This window comes from Otolemur garnettii, unplaced genomic scaffold (genome assembly GCF_000181295.1).
Source record: "Otolemur garnettii isolate 467f Iridium unplaced genomic scaffold, OtoGar3 scaffold00113, whole genome shotgun sequence".
NCBI classification, from domain to species: domain Eukaryota; kingdom Metazoa; phylum Chordata; class Mammalia; order Primates; family Galagidae; genus Otolemur; species Otolemur garnettii.
The window spans coordinates 1,846,539-1,866,454 of record NW_003852508.1 but is presented as its reverse complement, the minus strand read 5'-3'; the positions used below and the strand labels follow the sequence as shown (position 1 = coordinate 1,866,454).

General features: G+C 40.0%; 1 protein-coding gene and 1 pseudogene across 1 annotated transcript in view; one reads left to right on the top strand and one right to left on the bottom strand.

The window, feature by feature from the left end:
- Positions 1 to 19,916, bottom strand: part of MTFR1 (mitochondrial fission regulator 1) — an 80,717-nt gene that overhangs the window by 43,136 nt on the left and 17,665 nt on the right. The window contains exons 2-3 of the mRNA XM_012809794.2: positions 18,510 to 18,652; positions 3,970 to 4,068 (exon numbers count right to left, since the gene is read on the bottom strand). Coding sequence (XP_012665248.1) covers positions 3,970 to 4,068; positions 18,510 to 18,575 — 165 coding nt within the window. The 5' untranslated portion in view covers positions 18,576 to 18,652. The remainder of the gene's footprint in view (positions 1 to 3,969; positions 4,069 to 18,509; positions 18,653 to 19,916) is intronic.
- LOC111727593 lies at positions 8,755 to 8,918 on the top strand (annotated as a pseudogene).

The following is a 19,916-nucleotide window of genomic DNA, read 5'->3' as shown; positions in this document are numbered from 1 at the left end:
GTGACAGACTGACCTGTTTCCAATGATATGGTACTAAGAAAGGAATGGAAGTGTCTGTAAGTCAACAGGAAGAGAGGAAGTAATGAAAAAGGAAGCTGCATTTTAATGGGTCTTCCAAAAGACACTGTAATCACCTGTGACAATGGGAGACTGGTTCTGACTTCCTAACTCCTGTTTGCAAATTGACCTCATGCATGTTCCACTCTCACTTTAATCTATTTCAACTTCGGTTTCCTAAATATGGCCTTATTATAATGATGTCTATGCGCGCGAGGCCCCACAGTGGCTACCCAGTCTCACGTTGGACTCTTCTGGATAGCTCAGGTACATCTCATGCTCATATGAGCCCTAAAAATAACAAGAAACACATTTGCAATTTTATTACTCTAAACTACACCTGCTATATTTTTGGAAGATACTGTATTTTTTATATTTCTGATAGACAATGAAAAAAGAGATATATAGAGAATTAACAGCAGATTCAAACATCTAAGTAGCAGACAAAATACTCACTTTAACATTGAATTTAAAAAGACTCAATATGCCTGGAAATAAAAATCTCACTATAAATAAATGGCTTCTGTCTTCCACCACAACATTCTCAAGTAGGTCACCAATGTTTCCCTTAACTCTTATCCCTATGTTAATCCATTTCTTTCAATCAAATGAAGTTCCTGTACTAAATCTAATATTCTTTTTCTGCTCATACCCTTTTTAAGTAACCAATAACAACACTGAGAATAAGAACCCTCCCAAATAAATGTACTGCTCTCACACATCAGCCCAGTGACTGCGAAGGCAGATTTGGGTTACAATCGGAATGCACTAGACAGCTCCACAACCCGTCACAAATCTATAGCTGCATGAACACAAATGCTGAAGGTAGTTCTTCTGCAACTAGGATGTTAAACAGAAAATTTCAGTGGCATTGAGCAATCAGAAAAAAGTTAATAAGCCTCAGTTAACACAGTATGTTATTTGAAAAAAGTTGGCAAATAATGTAAACAATAATTCATATCTAAGTGAAATGAATTCTTGGAAATTGTTGAGAGACTTCTACTATAGATTTCTTCATCTGGATTTTTTTTCAGCCTAAGGTTTGATAAAAAGTTAATTCTTTTTATCAAATAAGTTCCAATATTTCAGTTTCTAGATTGATGCTCAAAGGTTTAACTGGTCAATTGGCAAGCTAGATTATAAACACAGCACTACCACTTACTTAGAAATAGATTTTTACTTCCATTTGCCAATAGAGGTGATTTATGAGTACAATGTAATATCAAATAAGTGTGCATGAGCACTTCTGAATAATGAGTTTAATACATCTTCCACATCTCCACATGCCAATCTACTATTTAAAATTGGGATCCTGAGTGGGCACCCGTAGCTCAGTGAGTAGGGCACTGCCACATACACTGATGCCAGCCACAGATACCAAGCTGGCAGTTTCGAACCTAGCCCAGGCCTGCTAAAACAACAATGCAACCAAAAAATAGCAAGGCATTGTGATGGGTGCCTGTAATCCCAGCTACTTGGAGGTTGAGGCAAAAGAATCCCTGAAGCCCAAGAGTTTGAGGGTGCTGTAAACTGTCACACCACAGCACTCTACTGAGGGCAACATAATGAGACTCTGTCTCAAAAATAAATAAATAAATAAAAGGGCGGCGCCTGTGGCTCGAAGGAGTAGGGTGTCAGCCCCATATACCAGAGGTGGTGGGTTCAGAACCAGGCCTGGCCAAAAAAATAAAAAATAAAAATAAAAATAAATAAATAATAAATAAATAAATAATATTGGGAATCCAGGCTTGGCACCTATAGCTCAGCAGCTAGGGCTCCAGCCACATACATGGGAACTGGTGGGTTCAAACCCAGCCCAGGCCTGCCAAACAACAACAACAACTACAACCAAAACATAGCCAGGTGTTGTGGCAGGTGCCGGTAGAACCAGCTACTTGGGAGGCTGAGGCAAGAGAATAACCTAAGCTCAAGAGTTGGAGGTTGCTGTGAACTATGACACCATAGCACTGTGCTACAGGCACCTAGCCTATTATTATCTTATTTTTAGAAATTGCCAGAGCAAACCCAACCGTCAGCAATCACCACCCTGATCAGTCAGCAGCCATCACTGAAGTATGATTAAAAAGATTAGAACTCGCCTGTAGTCCCAGCTACTAGGGAGCCTGAGGCAAGACAATCGCCTAAGCCCAAGAGCTGGAGGTTGCTACCCAGAACAACATAGTGAGACTCTGTCTCTAAATAAATAAATAAATAAATAGGGATCCTTATCTGTTGAATTTTATTTGAATAATTGATTATTAATAATTATTAATAATTAATTTTATTTAATGCTGAACTGAAATTTTCTGTAATATTATTGTAGGAAATTATTAAAAAATAAGAATAAAACTATGTCTAACACCGTAACAATAAGACACAAAAGCACTGGGTGGTGCCTGTAGCACAGTGGTTAGGGTACTGGCTGGCAGGTTTGAATTCAGCCAGGGCCAGGTAAAACAAAAATGACAATTGCCAAAAAAAAAAAAAAAAAAGGTAGCATCTGTGGCTCAGTGGCTTAAACCCAAGAGTTTAAGGTTGCTGTGAGCTGTGATGCCACAGCACTCTACCAAGGGCAAAAGCTTGAGAATCTGTCTCAAAAAAAAAAAAAAAAGGGCTCGGCGCCTATAGCTCAACCGGCTAAGGCGCCAGCCACGTACACCTAAGGTGGCGGGTTCGAATCCCCAGCCTGGACCCGCCAAACAACAATGACGGCTGCAACCAAAAAATAGCTGGGCGTTGTGGCGGGCACCTGTGGTCCCAGCTACTTGGGAGGCGGAGGCAGGAGACTCGCTTGAGCCCAGGAGTTGGAGGTTGCTGTGAGCTGTAATGCCATGGCACTCTGCCCAGGGGGACAGCTTGAGGCTCTGTCTCAAAAAAAAAAAAGAAGAAGAAACAAAAGCACTATCAGAGAAAACAGCAGTATCTCTAAGCCAATGGTTCTTAACCTTCCTAATGCCACAAACCTTTAATACAGTTCCTCATGTTGTGGTGACCCCCAACCATAAAATTATTTTCGTTGCTACTTCATAACTGTAATTTTGCTACTGTTATGAATCCTAGTGTAAATATTTGATATGCAGGATGTATTTTCACTGTTACAAAGGGGTCACAACCCACAGGTTGAGAACCACTGCTCTAGGCAAAGCATACAGTTGCCCCTGATTTGATGCTAGAAGAGAATACCATTCTAAGGTGTAACCATTCAAAAGTTCTACTACTGAGCGGCGCCTGTGGCTCAAAGGGGTAGGGCACAGCTCCATATACCAGAGGTGGAGGGTTCAAGCCCAGCCCTAGCCAAAAACTGCCAAAAAAAAAAGTTCTCCTACTTCCAGGTTTGACTACCATCTCATTGAGAGAACTACAGTTAGCTCTTTTGTCTTAACACTATCATTGCCAAAGCAATGGATCCTACAATTAATGCTGAGCTTGAAACCAATGCTAGAGAAAGCAAATTATATGGCACCCACAGAGACATCTACAAACAAAGGAAACAGTAGTTGTTCAAAGAGGAAAGAAAAACAATGTACTTTACAGTAACATAAGGCCTGTGGTTCAGGTCACCTAGGAATTAACAACTGCTTAGCTTCTATATGGTTCTAACACGCCTTCTTAAGAAGGATAAATGTCTTAAAGATCTTGAATAATCACTTCACAGAGGAACTAAAATTAGATTTTACTGCTTTTTTTTAATCCTTTTTTATTTTATTGATAGTGGCATCAATGAGGGAAAAGGTTCAAAAGCATCAAAGAAAATACTTTTATAACCATCTTGCTTGTTTATACAAGTGTCCATAAAGTTCGTGTGCAATTTAAAATAGTTTAACATAGTAAATTACACACAAACTTTAGGACCACCCTGTATTTCTAATGTACATATTGATATAAAAATTTGAAATATGTAAAACATAGTACCTGAAATTGAACTCTTGGGCATTGAATCAGAGACAAATTAGTTCCAATTTTCCTTACAATACTTCGAGATGAACCATATGGCTTCCCAGACCAAAGTACCTGAGGAAGTAGAAAAAACCAAAAGCTGATTACAAAACTTAAAGAACTGTTAACACATTAGCCAATTATTTGCATGACATGTTAACACATTAATTACAGAATAAGAATGCTCTGTTACGGGAAATAAACTAACATTTTTCAATTCAAAATGAAATATATATAGCTACTTGTTATGACAATAAAGTTTAATATAAGGTATTATATAAAAATAAAAAATAACTAGTAATATTTAAATAATAACTATATTTAGAGTAAAATTATTTTCATCAGGTTCTCATACTATTTTGCAAAAGAAACACTATTTTGCCCCTTCTGCTATATTTTTGGTTTTAGATTTTAAATATACATTTTTTTTTTAAGATAGGCTACTTTTGCTGTAATGAACTTTCCAAAACAATTCCAAATTAGTACAAAGTTCAGAATTTGAATGTGTACCATGCTGGATATCATTTGCTGTGCTATAGTGCCTGGCCAAAGGTGGGGGTGGGGGTGCTGAAATACAGGTGCATTGCTGAGTACTGTATCTTCTTGGGAGGCCTTATCCTCGCAGGAAAGACAGTAAATTGCTAGTGGTGGCCATTGTGAGAATTTCTCAGACAAAATCCTATATTGGCTCAGCGCCTGTGGCTCAAGTGGCTAAGGTGCCAGCCACATACACCTAAGGTGGCGGGTTTGAATCCAGCCCGGGTCCGCCAAACAACGATGGCTGCAACCAAAAAATAGCCAGGTATTGTGGCGGGCACCTGTGGTCCCAGCTACTTGGGAGGTGGAGGCAGGAGACTTGCTTGAGCCCAGGAGTTGGAGGCTGCTGTGAGCTGTGATGCCACGGCACTTCACCCAGGAGGACAACTTGAGGCTCTGTCTCAAAAAATCCTAATATGCACAGGATATTATGCTATGCTTAAAGCCAAGCAAAAACAAACTCTCAAAATAAAAAGCAAACAAAAACCACACATGTACAACATCAAATTATTACAAACTGTACCCTGAACCTTCTCCTCAAGTATATGATTTTTCCTTAAAGAAAAAAACTATCCATCTGTTTTGAGTGCGACAGCTGAAAGTCTAGACAGAAGAGGTGAAGGAAGGCAGCATGCTATTAAAGGCAATTTTAAAAGAAATAAATAAGAATGAGATGACCATTACCCTTAATTCACCAAGCTTTACCATTCAATTATATGTGTATACTACAGACTAAATAAATATACCAAATCAGCCAGATATGATTTCTAAAGGAAGGGACAACATCCCCATTTTAAGGCCAATCACTGACTACTCTAATTTAAAAAATGGAATTACCCAAATACAAACAATATTGACCAAGATCTAACCCAAACTAGACCTTTAGACCATTCTAGAAGCACATACAACTTATAAAACGAACTTGGAAGCAATCTGATTTCTTAGATTTTAGCAATCAAGTCTAATTAATTTAAGGATTATAATACAAGTAAAAGTAGGGTTTACAGAGGTATATACAATACCCCCACCATCTACCACAGCTTTTATATAAATTTTATCATATAACCTTGTTTCAAGGTTTTACTGACTCTTACCAAGGAGTAAATTTTGAAAGTACTATAATATAATGGCTATAAAACTGTAACACTTGCTTTGGAAATGTAATTAAAAGCACATACCAGGCTGGGCAATGTGGCTCACTCCTGTAATCCTAGCACCCAAGGAGGCCAAGGTGGGTAAATCATCTGAGCTCAGGAGTTCAAGTCTAGCCTGAGCAAGAATAAGACCTTGTCTCTACTAAAAATAGAAAACTTAGCCAGGGATCATGGCAAGCTGGGACCTGTAGTCCCAGCTACTCAGGAGGCTGAGGCAAGAGGAGCTCTTGAGACCAGGAGTTTGAGGTTGCTAGGAGCTGTGATGACATCACAGCACTCTACCCAGGGCAACAGAGACTAGGTCTTAAATAAATGAATGAATGAATGAATGATAAAAGGACAGTACAGATTGGAAAATGGTGAATAGAAAGATAGGAAGATAACAATATTAAAATATAAGTAGTATATCAAAAACATAAGAGGCAAAGTTACTCTGAATCTTTGAGTAAAACACCATTCCCACCAATGATGATACAAAGGACTGTCACACAAGTGGCCTTAATAATAACATGAGAAGAGAAAAAGGAAAAACATCCAACTGGAAGAAAAAGTGACATCTCACAGTTCTAATCTCAGCATAAAAGCTCCCCACTCCTCCCCCAAAAGAATGTGGGCAAATAATTCAAAAACAGATAACATTCAAACAAAGTTTTTACCTTATACATTTTAATAGGTCTTGAGCTTTTAAAAACAAATCCATAGGGCAAAAGTAACTATACCATTCAGTCATCACAAGTCCAAACTCTCCTATGATGTAGCCCAAGTGAAACGCTATTTATGCATCATAATGCAATATTACCTAGTCTAAAGTGAATTTCTTTCTTTCAGTAAGCAAAGATCTTGCCTAGAGATGAAGAGGACAAAACGCCTCACAAAGAAACATTTAGAAAAGATGTGCTAAGGTCGAGAACTACTGTTTCTGTGCCAGCCTTTCACGTTCCTTACTAGGCATGCTGTAGGGCTAAGTTTCAACTATTACCTTTCCATCTGTTTAGTCTCAGAAGGAAAAAATACCAGACGCCTTCTAAAAGAAAAGTGGTCAATGATTCCATTTTTAATTATAAGGAATAAGTATATGATTTAGATTTGTTCTACAAAGTTAAAGGAAGGAACAGAACAGATTGCTTTACATGATTATTTTTTTCAAGCATACACATATTAGACTAACATAATGTGTTCTTCTGTTACTTGTGAATTGCACAGTACTAAGCATGAAGAAATACGAAGCAAGGGTCTGTATAAATGAAGAATTTAGACATGTATTTAGAAAGAATAAGCAGAACCTTTACTGGAATAGAAGGAAAAAGTGAGGAGAAAAGAACCACTAACTTCCAGGAACTCTAAAAACAAGGTTTAACTACTTCTTTCTATTTTTTCTATTCAGCCCTCATGGAGAAGAAATTGTAAATGGCTGTGAAGAAACAGTAAACAGATGGTACTACAAAGTCACCATCTGTGCACTGGGAGGCTATATGACCCAAGCGTATCTCCTACCCTGACTTGTAGCTGAACTATGTCATGTCAGTATGTTGGTTTAGAGAGAGGACGACTTCCTCTAAAGATAAACTGTCGTTAATATTTCTTGAGATGTAAGAGAGAAGGCAGGGAGAAAATTGTCATTAAGAAATAAGACAATTCAATGCCATCAAAAATAACAGAAAAGCTATGCTTTATCCATAAAAACTGCTTTTAAGTAGTCTAACAGTAAATCTCTGTGTGACTGTGTCTAGTAATAACAGTCTATAACATTTAGCAACAGTGTCTGAAAGTGACGAAAGCAAGTAGAAGGATGAAGAAAGGAAATCAATTTGTTCTTTAACATCGTGACACGCTATTATAGTAGTGTTAAGTGCAGGTGAAGTCTGAAGTCGTCATCTGTCTCATCCACGTGACCACACTCAAGCTTTATGTGGTAATTCATGTCATATACTAATTTAATTTATGTTATTATTCAAGAAACTGTTCAGTAGGAGAAACTAAATTTAATTCTAAATAAATACAAGTTTTTTGGCCAGGTGTGGTGGCCCATGCTGAAGCAAGAGTATCACTTGCAGCCAGAAGTCTGAAACCAGCTTATGCAAGAATGACACCTCATGTCCACAAAAAATAGACCAAAAATTAACTGGGTGTGGTGGCATACACCTGTAGTCTCAGGTACTCGGGAGACTGAAGCGAGAGGATCACTTGAGCTCAGGAAGTTGAGGTTATATTGCACTCTAGCCCCAAAGACAGAACAAGACAGAACAACACACACACACACACACGTTTTTCAAGACAAACTATGTGATATTAATGCAGAGGTGCATGTATCCCTGAAATTATACACAAAATTGTCTATGCAGAAGGAGTAGAAATGAGAAAATTAGACTTTATATAACAATTTCGAAATCCCTTAAATGAAGATTAACACTTCCTTCAGTTATCTTCTTCCTTACTCGAAATTCTCTCTTTTTTTTTTCTTTTTAAGATAGAGTCTCACTCTGTTATCCTGGGTAGAGTGCTATGGCATCACAGCTCACAGCAACCTCAAACTCTTGGGCTCAAATGATCTTTTTTTTTTTTTGAGACAGAGCCTCAAGCTGTCCCCCTGGATAGAGTGCCGTGGCTTTACAGCTCACAGCAACCTCCAACTCCTGGGCTCAAGCGAGTCTCCTGCCTCCGCCTCCCAAGTAGCTGGGACCACAGGCGCCCGCCACAACGCCCGGCTATTTTTTGGTTGCAGCCGTCATTGTTGTTTGGCGGGTCCGGGCTGGGGATTCGAACCTGCCACCTTAGGTGTACGTGGCTGGCGCCTTAGCCGGTTGAGCTATAGGCGCCGAGCCAGGCTCAAATGATCTTGCCTCAGCCGCTCCAGTCTCTGGGACTACTCACGCCCACAATGCCCAGCTAGTTTTTCTGGTTTTTTAATAGAGAAGGGGTCCCATTCTTGCTCAGGCTGGTCTCTGCTGGTCTTGAACTCCTGAGCTCAAGCAATGCACCCTCCTCAACCTCCTAGACTAGGACTAGAGGCATGAGCTGCCTCACCTAGCCCTTACTCTAAATTCCTAGCCACATTAACATTCTTCCTGCAAGCTTTGTGCAGTGGCAGCATCTTAGCTAATGAGGTTTATCCGAGGTGTGATTATTGCTAATTGAAACATTCTTCCTGCAAAGTAGAAAAGGAAAACCAGGGCACAATTCATATGTACTACTTACTGCTATTACAAATTAAATATTTGCTCTGGCTTTTTTTTCAATATAAAATACTGAGATTAATCAAAGTCACATTAGCTTCACACTATTCTTACTTTCTCTAGTTAAAAAATATTTTTGCTTAGGGACATAAATACAATAGATTGTAAACAAAGTTTGTACATATGTTAATACATGGTTTTAAATTCAAGCAAATGTTGAGGCAAAATGGATACAATGAAAAGAAAATATAGGCCACAAGAGAGACAGGCCTGGCTTTAAAAGTAGCCTCTACCAGGGGAAGGGGGAGGATGGGTGGTAATTGGTGGGACCACACCTACGGTGCATCTTACAAGGGTACATGTGAAACTTACTAAATGTAGAATATAAATGTCTTAACACAATAACTAAGAAAATGCCATGAAAGCTATGGTAACCAGTTTGATGACAATATTTCAAATTGCATATAAAACCAGCACATTGTACCCCATGACTGCATTAATGTAACAGTGATGATTTAATAATAAAGATGTGGCATAGCTAAAACAAACAAACAAACAAACAAAAAGTAGCCTCTACCAATTTATTGCCTGTAAAGAGCAGGCCAAATTACTATCCCCTCTGTGCTTCTGTTTTCTCATCTCTATAACAGGACAATATATACTGTGCGAGCTTATGAGTACTGCAAGAGTCAAGGTATTTATCATGTCTTTAATAAACGTTAACTGTCATCTTCTTCTTCTGTGTAAGTAACAACGCACACCTAAAAAGAGGAAGATTTTGCTAGGAGAACTGGGTTCACATTGGTTAACTCTGGTCAAGGGTGACTAAAACCCCAAACTTCAGGTTTCTTATCTGTAAGAGTGTTGTTCTATTGAACATAGACAAAAAGTTTGCATCATGTTTTTTAAAACGCAGATAAAAGAAAGAAAAAAATGAAGACAGTTTCTGTTCTCTGACTGGTTTCTAGCACAGTATCCAATTCATTTACAAGCGGACCTTGCTTTATTGCACTTCACTTTATTGCGATTCAGATACTATACTTTTTACAAATTGAAGGTTAGTGACAACCCTCCATCTGGCAAATCAGTGCCATTTTTCCAACAGCATGTGCTCATTTTGTGTCTCTGTGTCGTATTTTGATAATTCTCACAATATTTTAAACTTTTTCTTTATTACATTTGTTATAATGATCTCTTATCAGTGAACTTCAATCTAGTGATCATAACTGTTTTGGGATGTCATGAACCAGGCCCACATAAGACACTGAATTTACTTGATAAATGTTCTGTGTGTTCTGAGTGCTCCACTGACCAATCATTCCCTCATCTCTCTCCCTTTTCTTTCTTTCTCCCTATTCCCTAAGACACAATGATATTGGCATTAGCTAATAACCCTACAAGGCCTCTAAGTGTTCAAGTCAAAGAAGAGTGGCTAGAAATGAGTAAGCTTAGTGAGGAGGGTGCATCAACAGCTGAGATAGGGCAAACATTAGGTCTGCTGCTGCACTAGTCCACCAATCTGTGAATGCAGACCAATAGTTGTTGAAGGAAATAAGGGCTACTCGGCTCGGCACCTGTGGCTCAAGCGGCTAAGGCGTCAGCCACATACACCTAAGGTGGCGGGTTCAAATCCCCAGCCCAGGCCCGCCAAACAACAATGATGGCTGCAGCCAAAAAAATGGCCAGGCGTTGTGGCGGGCGCCTGTGGTCCCAGCTACTTGGGAGGCTGAGGCAGGAGACTCGCTTGAGCCCAGGAGTTGGAGGTTGCTGTGAGCTGTGATGCCACAGCACTCTACCCAGGGGGACAGTTTGAGGCTCTGTCTCAAAAAAAAAAAAAAAAAAGAAAGAAGGGCTACTCCACTGAACATATGAAAGATAAGAAAGCAAACCAGCCTTATTGTTGATAGGGAGAACAATTAAGTGGTCTAGATAAAAGATCAAACCTGTCACATAAACAAGACACCTTGTGGGAAAAAAACTACCTAATCAAGAGCAAGGCCCTCTCTTATTCTATGATAGTAAAGTAAGGTGAGGAAGCTACAAAAACAGTTTGAAGCTAGAAAAAGGGTAGTTCATGAAGTTCAAGGAAAGAAACCTTCAAGGTGAGTAACAAGTGCTGATATTGAAGCTGGGGCAAGTTATGAGATCTAGCTAAGATTAATTGATGATGGTGGCTACTAAATAGATTTTCAATGTAAGATGAAACAGTGAAAGAATATGCCATCTAGAACTTTGTTACTAGAGAGAAGCCAAGCCTACCTTCAAAGCTTCAAAGGACAGACTGACTCTCTGCGTAGTGTACAGTGTCAACTTTAAGTTGAAGCCAAGGCTCAATTACCATCCCAAAAGCCTAGGGCCCTTCAGAATGATGCTCAATCTCTGCCTGTGCAGATATCAATGGAACAATAAAGCCAGAATGGCAGCACAGCTTCTTATAGGCTGGTTTACTGAATATTTTAAGCCCACTGTTGAGACCTACTGCTCAGAAAAAGACTACTTCCAGGCTGAGCACAGTGGCTCCTGCCAGTAATCCTGGCATTATGGGAGTCCATGGAAGAACTTCTGAGGCCAGGAGTTCAAGACCACCCGGAAAAAGAGCAAGACCCTGCATCTTGACAAAAATAGAAAAATTAGTCAGATGTGGTGGCACATGCCTGTAGCTTCAAGCTACTCAGGAGGCTGAGGAAGGAGAATCACTTCAGCCCAGGAATTTGAGGTGAAGGTGAGCTATGCTGATGCCAATGCATTCTAGCCAGGTGATGAAGCAAGACTCTGTCTCACAAAAAAGAAAAAAAAATAAAAGATTCCTTCCAAAAGATTACTCACTGACAATGTACAAAGTCTGACAATTAAGTCTGCAAGCTTGTGACCATGCTACTCACATCAGCAGCACTGTATAAACAAGTTTTCAAAACTTGCTACATTAGTATCTCACAGTTGTGTTCATATCCATGTGTGGCAGTATCTTGCTGGACCAGCATTCACGATTCTAGTTATGTGTTTTTCTGTGCCATCATGAGAATGTTAGAGCTTAAATCAGAGCAATGAACAAACATCAAATTTCTTCTTAAACTCAGTAAGAATGGAAGTGAATGGCTCAGTGCCTGTAGCACAGTGGTTACAGCATCAGCCACATACACTGAAGGTGGTGGGTTCGAACCCAGCCTGGGTCAGCCAAACAACAATGAGAACAAAAAATAGTGAGGCGTTGTGGCAGGCACCTGTAGTCCCAGCTACTTGAGAGTCTGAGACAAGAGAATCGTTTGAGCCCAAGAGTTGAAGGCTGCTGTGAGCTGTGACACTATAGCATTCTATCAATGGTGACATAGTGAGACTCTGACTCAAAAAAAAAAAGAATGGAAGTGAAATTGGGGACATGTTAGTCCAAGTTTAATGGCGATAATGCCATGAAGAAAACAGCAATGTACAAATGGATTAAGTGTTTTCTGATGGGAAAGAAAGCATCCCTGATAAAGATAAGTAATGGTGAATAGTAATGTGCAGAACTGATGAAAACATTGCAAATATGCATTGAATTGTGCATCAAAATCATCAGCTGCCTGTGAGATACATAGAAGACCAAGTAAACATCCACAGACAATCAAGAAAATCTTTTTTTTTTTTTAAAGACAGTCTCCCTCTTTGCCTCAGGCTAGAGTACAGTAGCATCATAGTTCACAGCCTCAAAGTCCTGGGCTCAAGCAATTCTCTTGCCTCAGCCTCCCCAGTAGCTGGAACTACTCATGCCCACCATAATGCTCAGCTAGTTTTTCTATTTTTTCAGTAGAGAAAGGGTCACACCCTTGCTTAGGCTGTTCTTCAACTCCTGAGCTCAAGGAATCCACCTGCCTCAGCCTCTCAGAGTGCTAGGATTACAGACATGAGCCACCATACCTGGCCAGGAAAATCCCAACTGATCATGTTAGCCACATGGCTCTTGCATCACAACAGTGCACCAGCTGATACAGCACTGTCTGTGAGGGAGTTGTTAGCCAGTCAACAAATAACTACATTAGAACATCCTCCCTACTCACCTGATCTGGTCCCCAATGACATTTTTCTTTATACAAAAATAAAGGAAATACTGACAGGAAGACATTTTGATAGCATTCAGGCCATCAAAGGTAATAATGATGACAGCTTTGACAGCCATTACAGAAAATGAGTCCCAAATTGCCAGACCAAGCACTGGGTGTTAGAGCATAGCTTCCCAAGGGAAGTACTTTGAAGATGACTGTAGTGATATTCAGCAATGAGATATGCAGCACTTTTTCTAGGATGAGTCCACAAACTTAACTGTATCTGGCCACCAGCTCTTACGGATATGTACAGGAGATTAATGCCATGTTCACGCCTGCTAACAGCATCCATTCTAAAGCCCCTGGATGAAGGAGTAATTTCTTTTTTTTTTTTTTTTTGAGACAGAGCCTCAAGCTGTTGCCCTGGGTAGGGTGCTATAGCATCACAGCTCACAGCAACCTCCAACTCCTGGGCTCAAGTGAATCTCCTGCCTCTACCTCCCAAGCAGCTGGGACCACCGGCACCTGCCAAAACACCTGGCTATTTTTTTTTCTTGGTTGCAGCCATCATTGTTGTTTGGCGGGCCCAGGCTGGATCCAAACCCGCCACCCTAGGTGTGTGTGGCTGGCAGCTCAACCACTTGAGCCACAGGCGCCGAACCTGAAGGAGTAATTTCAACTTTCAAATTTTCTTATTTAAGAAATTCATTTTGGTCTTGGCACCCACAGCTCAGCAATTAGGGCGCCGGCCACATACACTAAGGCTGGCAGGTTCGAACCCAACCTGGACCTCTCAGACAACAATAACTATAACAAAAAAATAGCTGGGCATTATGGCGAGCACCTGTAGTCCCAGCTACTTGGGAGGCTGAGGCAAGAGAATCACTCAAGCCCTAGAGTTTGAGGTTGCTGTGAGCTATGATGTTATGGCACTCTACCCAGGGCAACATAGTGAGACTCTGTCTCAAAGGAAAAAAAAGAAAAAAGGAATTCATTTTGTAAAAATATAGCTGCCATGGAGAGTGATTCTACTTATGGATCTGGGCAACGTAAGATAAGAAACTTCTGGAAAGAATTCACTATTCCAGATACCATGCAGAACATTTTTGATTCATGAGAGGAGGTCAAGTACTCATATGAACAGGAATTTGGAAGAAACTGATTCTAATCCTCCTGGAGCACTCTGAAGTCCCTTTAGATAGGTAGAAACAGTAAGAGAAATAGAAGTGGAGCCTGAAGATGTGACTGAATTGCTGCAGTCTCATGATTAAACTTAAATGAACAAACATGTGCTTCTTATGGATAAGCAAAGAAAGTGGTTTCTTGAATATAATCAACTCTTGCTGAAGACGCTATAAAAACTGTTGAAATGGCAACAAAGGATTTAGAATATTCCATAAACTTAGCTGATAAGGCAGCATAAGCGTTCGAAAGAAATGACTCCTATTTTGAAAGAAGTTGTACTGTGGAAAAGATGCCATCATATAATATCACATTACATAGAAATTTTTTGTTAAAGGAAAAGTCAACAGATGCAGCAAACTTCATTGTCTTTTTTTAATTTTATTTATTAATTGAGACAGAGTCTCATTAAGTCACTCTTGGTAGAGTGCCACTGCATCACAGGTTACAGCAACCTCAAACTCTTGCTTCAAGTGATTTCCTTGCCTCAGCCTCCCAAGTACCTGGGACTACAGGTGCCTGCCATGACACCTGGCTATTTTTTTGTTGTCATTGTTGTTTAGCAGACCCAGACTGTCTTCAAACCCACCAGCCTTGCTGTATGTGGCTGGCACCCTAACCACTGTGCTACAGGCACCTAGCCTATTATTGTCTTATTTTTAGGAATTGCCATAGCAAACCCAACCATCAGCAATCACCACCCTGATCAGTCAGCAGCCATCACTGAAGTATGATTAAAAAGATTACAACTTGCCTGTAGTCCCAGCTTCTCAGGAGGCTGAGGCAGAGAATCACCTAAGCCCAAGAGCTAGAGGTTGCTGTGAGCTGTGATGCCATGGCACTCTACCAAGGGTGACAAAGTGAGACTCTGGTCTCACTGAAATTAAAAAATAAAAATAAGGCTCGGCGCCTGTGGCTCAAGCGGCTAAGGCACCAGCCACATACACCTAAGGTGGCAGGTTCGAATACAGCCCAGACCCACCAAACAACAATGACGGCTGCAACCAAAAAATAGCCAGGCGTTGTGGCGGCCGCCTGTGGTCCCGGCTACTTGGGAGGCAGAGGCAGAAGACTCACTTGAGCCCAGGAGTTGGAGGTTGCTGTGAGCAGTGAAGCCATGGCACTCCACCCAGGGGCTCAGCTTGAGGCTCTGTCTCAAAAAAAATAAATAAATAAAATAAAAATAAACTAAAAAATAAAAAGATCAGAACTTTGTGAAGGCTCATATCATTGGTATTTTTTAAGCTAAATAGTGTTTCTTCTTTTTTGAAACAGTCTCACTCAGTTACCCTGGGTCAAGTGCTGCATCATCATAGTTCCCAGAAACTTCAAACTTCTGGGCTCAAGCGATCCTCCTGCCTCAGCTTCCCAAGTAGCTGGGACTATAGATGCCCACCACAATGCCTGGCTAATTTTTCTACTTTTAGTAGTGATGGGGTCCCACTCTTGGTCAGGCTGGTCTCGAACTCCTGAGCTCAAGCAATCTGCCCATCTCAGCCTCCCAGAGTTCTAAGGTTACAGGGGTAAGCCACCACATCTGGCCCAAAACAGTATTTTTAATTAAAGCATATATATTGTTTTGTTAATGATAGATAATGCTATTGTGCACTTCACAGACTGCAGTACAGTAAAAACATAACTTCATATGCACTAGAAAACCAAAAACTTCATGTGACTCATTTTACTGAAATATATGCTTTATGCAATAGTCTAAAGTTGAACCCAAGATCTCTCCGAAGTATACCTGTATGTGTTATACCATAGAACATTTCCTTTGTTTTCAGGTACCCAAAGATAAAATATTGATAGACTACATCTCTATTTTTACTCTTAGGCAGTAAGCTAAAAAATTTTAGAAGTTAAAACAGAAAATAATCCCCCCAAATTAGATTGTTTTATGTTAGAAGAAAACTTATACGTACACAGATTTTCAGCTAATTAAAGCTGATGATTATACGCGTGTATTAGCCTCATTAAAAAAAAAAAAATAACAAGGGTGGCGCCTGTGGCTCAGTGAGTAGGGCGCCGACCCCATATACCAAGGGTGGTGGGTTCAAACCAAGCCCTGGCCAAACCGCAACAAAAAAATAGCCGAGTGTTGTGGCAGGCACCTGTAGTCCCAGATACTCGGGAGGCTGAGGCAAGAGAATCGCCTAAGCCCAGGAGTTGGAGGTTGCAGTGAGCTGTATGATGCTGCCATGGCACTCTACCGAGGGCAATACAGTGACACTCTGTCTCTACAAAAAAAAAGGTAAAAAAACCCAAAAATCCTGCTCATCTACCATTAGTAGTGATTACAGTATTTTGAGCAAGTTAATTCCTCTTAACTGGTCCAGTCCCTGAAGAAAGGTACCCATTTCACAGCTTAAAATTAATAAATCTAAATAAATTAACAAGCCAGAAAGTGGGTGATCTAAGCCTGAAACAGAATTCTGCCCTTTGGCCTCAAGGAGCAATAAGTATTCACATTAACCTCACCTGAGGTAAGGGGTTGCTAGTGGCAGAGCAAAAACACAGGAAACCAACCATTAAAACTACCCATTATGGGGCAGCGCCTGTGGCTCAGTGAGCAGGGCGCCAGCCCCATATACCGAGGGTGGTGGGTTCAAACCCAGCCAGGCCAAACTGCAACAAGAAAATAGCCAGGCGTTGCGGTGGGCACCTGTAGTCCCAACTACTCGGGAGACTGAGGCAAGAGAATCACCTAAGCCCAAGAGCTGGAGGTTGCTGTGAGCTATGATGCCACAGCGCTCTACCAAGGGTAACAAAGTGAGACTGTGTCTCTCAAAAAAAAAAAAACCAAACTATCCATTATTGAGTGTACCTACATATACACAAGGCAGGGTGCTAGGTGCTGTGATACACTATCACCTAATCCACAGGCTAACCGTGCAGCAGAAGGGTTTTGGGGGGGAGGCAAGGTGGGGAGGGTTTGCACTAGCAGTTCTTATCCCTATTCTATAGATGAAGAGAATAATTGGCAGAGACAAATTTCAGATCCAAAGTTATTTAAATCCAGGACCCATAACATCACAACTAAACTAAATCTCAATCAGGGAGGCACCTGTGGCTCAGTGAGTAGGGCAACAGCCCCATATACCTAGGGTGGCGGGTTCAAACACAGCCCCGGCCAAACTGAAACAACAACAACAAAAAAGCAGCTGGGTATTGTGGTGGGTGCCTGTATTCCCAGCTACTCAGGAGGCTGAGGCAAGAGAATCACCTAAAGCCAGGAGTTGGAGGTTGCTGTGAGCTGTGTGACGCCATGGCATTCTACCAAGGGCAATAAAGTGAAACTCTGTCTCAAAAAAGAAAAAGTAAAATAAAATAAAATCTCAATCAACAGAAATCATAAAGCTTCGCTTTTAGGGAATCATAAATAGCAAAAGTTTCCTTTCTTTCTGAAAGAAAGAGAAAAAGAAACTCTTTGTTGTCAGCATTAAAACGGTAGTCTACCCTACGTAGCCACATGTTGGTAAATACCAAATGAGAAAGGTGGTCCAACTGAAGTAAGTGGAAGTTTAGAAACAATTGTCTGAAAAAGATGAAAACACCAGAAACTTTATAAGTCATTTTTCTACTGCTTATTGTCAAGCCAAGCAAAATTATGCAGCTATAAAGAAGATATTTTCATTTAGCTCTCTGCATTTTATCTCCAAAGAAAACATATGTAACCTTGTGGAATGGGAAGATTCAAAGTCCTAATTAGACAAACACAAAAAAAGTGAAAGTAGCACATTAAAGAGTATGCCTATATTCAAATTACATAACCTGCCTAATACCCTTAATAAATACAACTTAATTTCATGTCATAGCCACCAAAACACTGAATTTGAAAATGAAAAACAAGTATTCTACAAAACATGTTTGGTACAATTCCTCTAATAGTTTACAGCAGATCTGACCAAACTTTATGTAGAAACAGAAAATACTGATAAAAATGTCAAGATCAAAATTAGTATCTCTGGCGTTGAACAATTGTATACTAAATTTTTCTTCTTATCTATAGTGTTATATTTTAGGAAACATGACTTGCCATTTACTTTAATTACATAATAATCTATATTATAACAGCATTCATAATGTGCACAGCTGTCATTTAATAAAAAAAAACAGCATTCAATATTAATTCTATAACATTCAGAGTTGTTAAGTGTTAGTCCACCATATTTTATTAAATGATTTCTCTATATTATTGAGCTTTTCTTCACTAATAACAAATACATTAGCTTTAAAGTCACACAAATATTGGTGTTTTGAATAAAATCCAGGAAGTTAATTCTTTGCTTAGGATGCTAAGATTCACTTCTATGATTTAAATAGTAAGCAAAGTAAAGTGTACATAAACATATTGACTTCAAGATGTTAGTCGATATAGATTTCATTTTCTCAGAAAAAATTCTTAAAATATCTAAATGTCTAGAATTTAAAAATGAATTTTGAGCACTCACCGATTGCATGCTTACTCCAACTTGCTGAAAAACCATCCTAATTAGGCGCTTAATCCAGCCAAGCATTTAGATGGCAAAGTCTCCCCACATTTGCATTTCAAGTACTTCAGGCATACATAGCAGCACATGGTCCATAAAGCACACTGAAAATTTAAAATGCAAACACTAGAATGAAATAATTATTATTTAGAATCTGTACTGTCTACATATCTTACAAAGTATGCCTAAAACATTTTAAAACTTCACACATAAATTAAGAGAAAACAAGGTTTGCTTCTGATCAATCAGCTTGCTTAAAATAACTTTAACAATACAAGTTTGTTTTTTTCTTTTTCTCAAGTCAGAGTTCTTAGCCGGAAGGTAAAAAAATCTACTTTGGCTAATTTAAGTAAAAAACACATTTATGAAAAGATATCTGATGGAAAACCATCTTCAGAGAATTCAATTTATAGGCTACCCAGCTGGGAAAGACCTCCAAAAGGCCAGCAGAATTGGCCCTAGGAAAACACCACCGCAACTGCTGCTGCCACTCACGACAGACCAGGGTCCACTCAATTCCTCCTTTTCTGTGTCACCAGCTCCTGCGTTGCTGTCATACTAGGACATTTGCTTGACCAAGTCTAAAGTTCATATGTAGCAAAAGAGAGGCTGGGCCAGCTGTGGTGCTTCATGCCAGTAACCCCAGCACTTTGGAAGGCTGAAACGGAAGGATCACTCAAGGCCAGAAGCTCAAGACCAGCCTGGGCAATACAGCAAGATCCTGTCTCATAAAAAAATAAATATAATAAAATAAAAAATAAAATAATTAGCCAGATATGGTGGTATGTACGTATAGACCCAGCTACATGGGAGGCTCAGGAAGGAAGATCACTTGAGCCCAAGCGTTGAAGGTCGCAATGAGCTATGATTGTACCCCAGTGTTCCAGCTTGGGCAAGGGGTAAGACCCTGCCTCCCCAATCAATAATAAATCAATAAATGAGGGAGGCTGGCAAAACAAGTATGTGCTATAATAACAAACAGGTTCTGCTTCTCACCACAAGTCATGAAGAAAAGAATTCCAGAAAAACAGAACACAAATTCAGATGCCAGAAAGCCAGAAATGATGAAAGTCCTCTTATACTCACTCGCATCATAACATCCCTGCCAATCACTCTACTCCCCACTCCCCTGCATCAATATGCTGTATATCTGATATAATTAAAATATTAACTTCTTTGGTACAGATGAGCTCACTGCCAGTGCTGATCTCCAATGAGATAAGGAGTTTGCACCCAAATCTAAATTCATTGTTCCCTCATCAAGAAAAATCTTACGGGCTCGGCGCCTATAGCTCAACCGGCTAAGGCACCAGCCACGTACACCTAAGGTGGCGGGTTCGAATCCCCAGCCCGGACCCGCCAAACAAC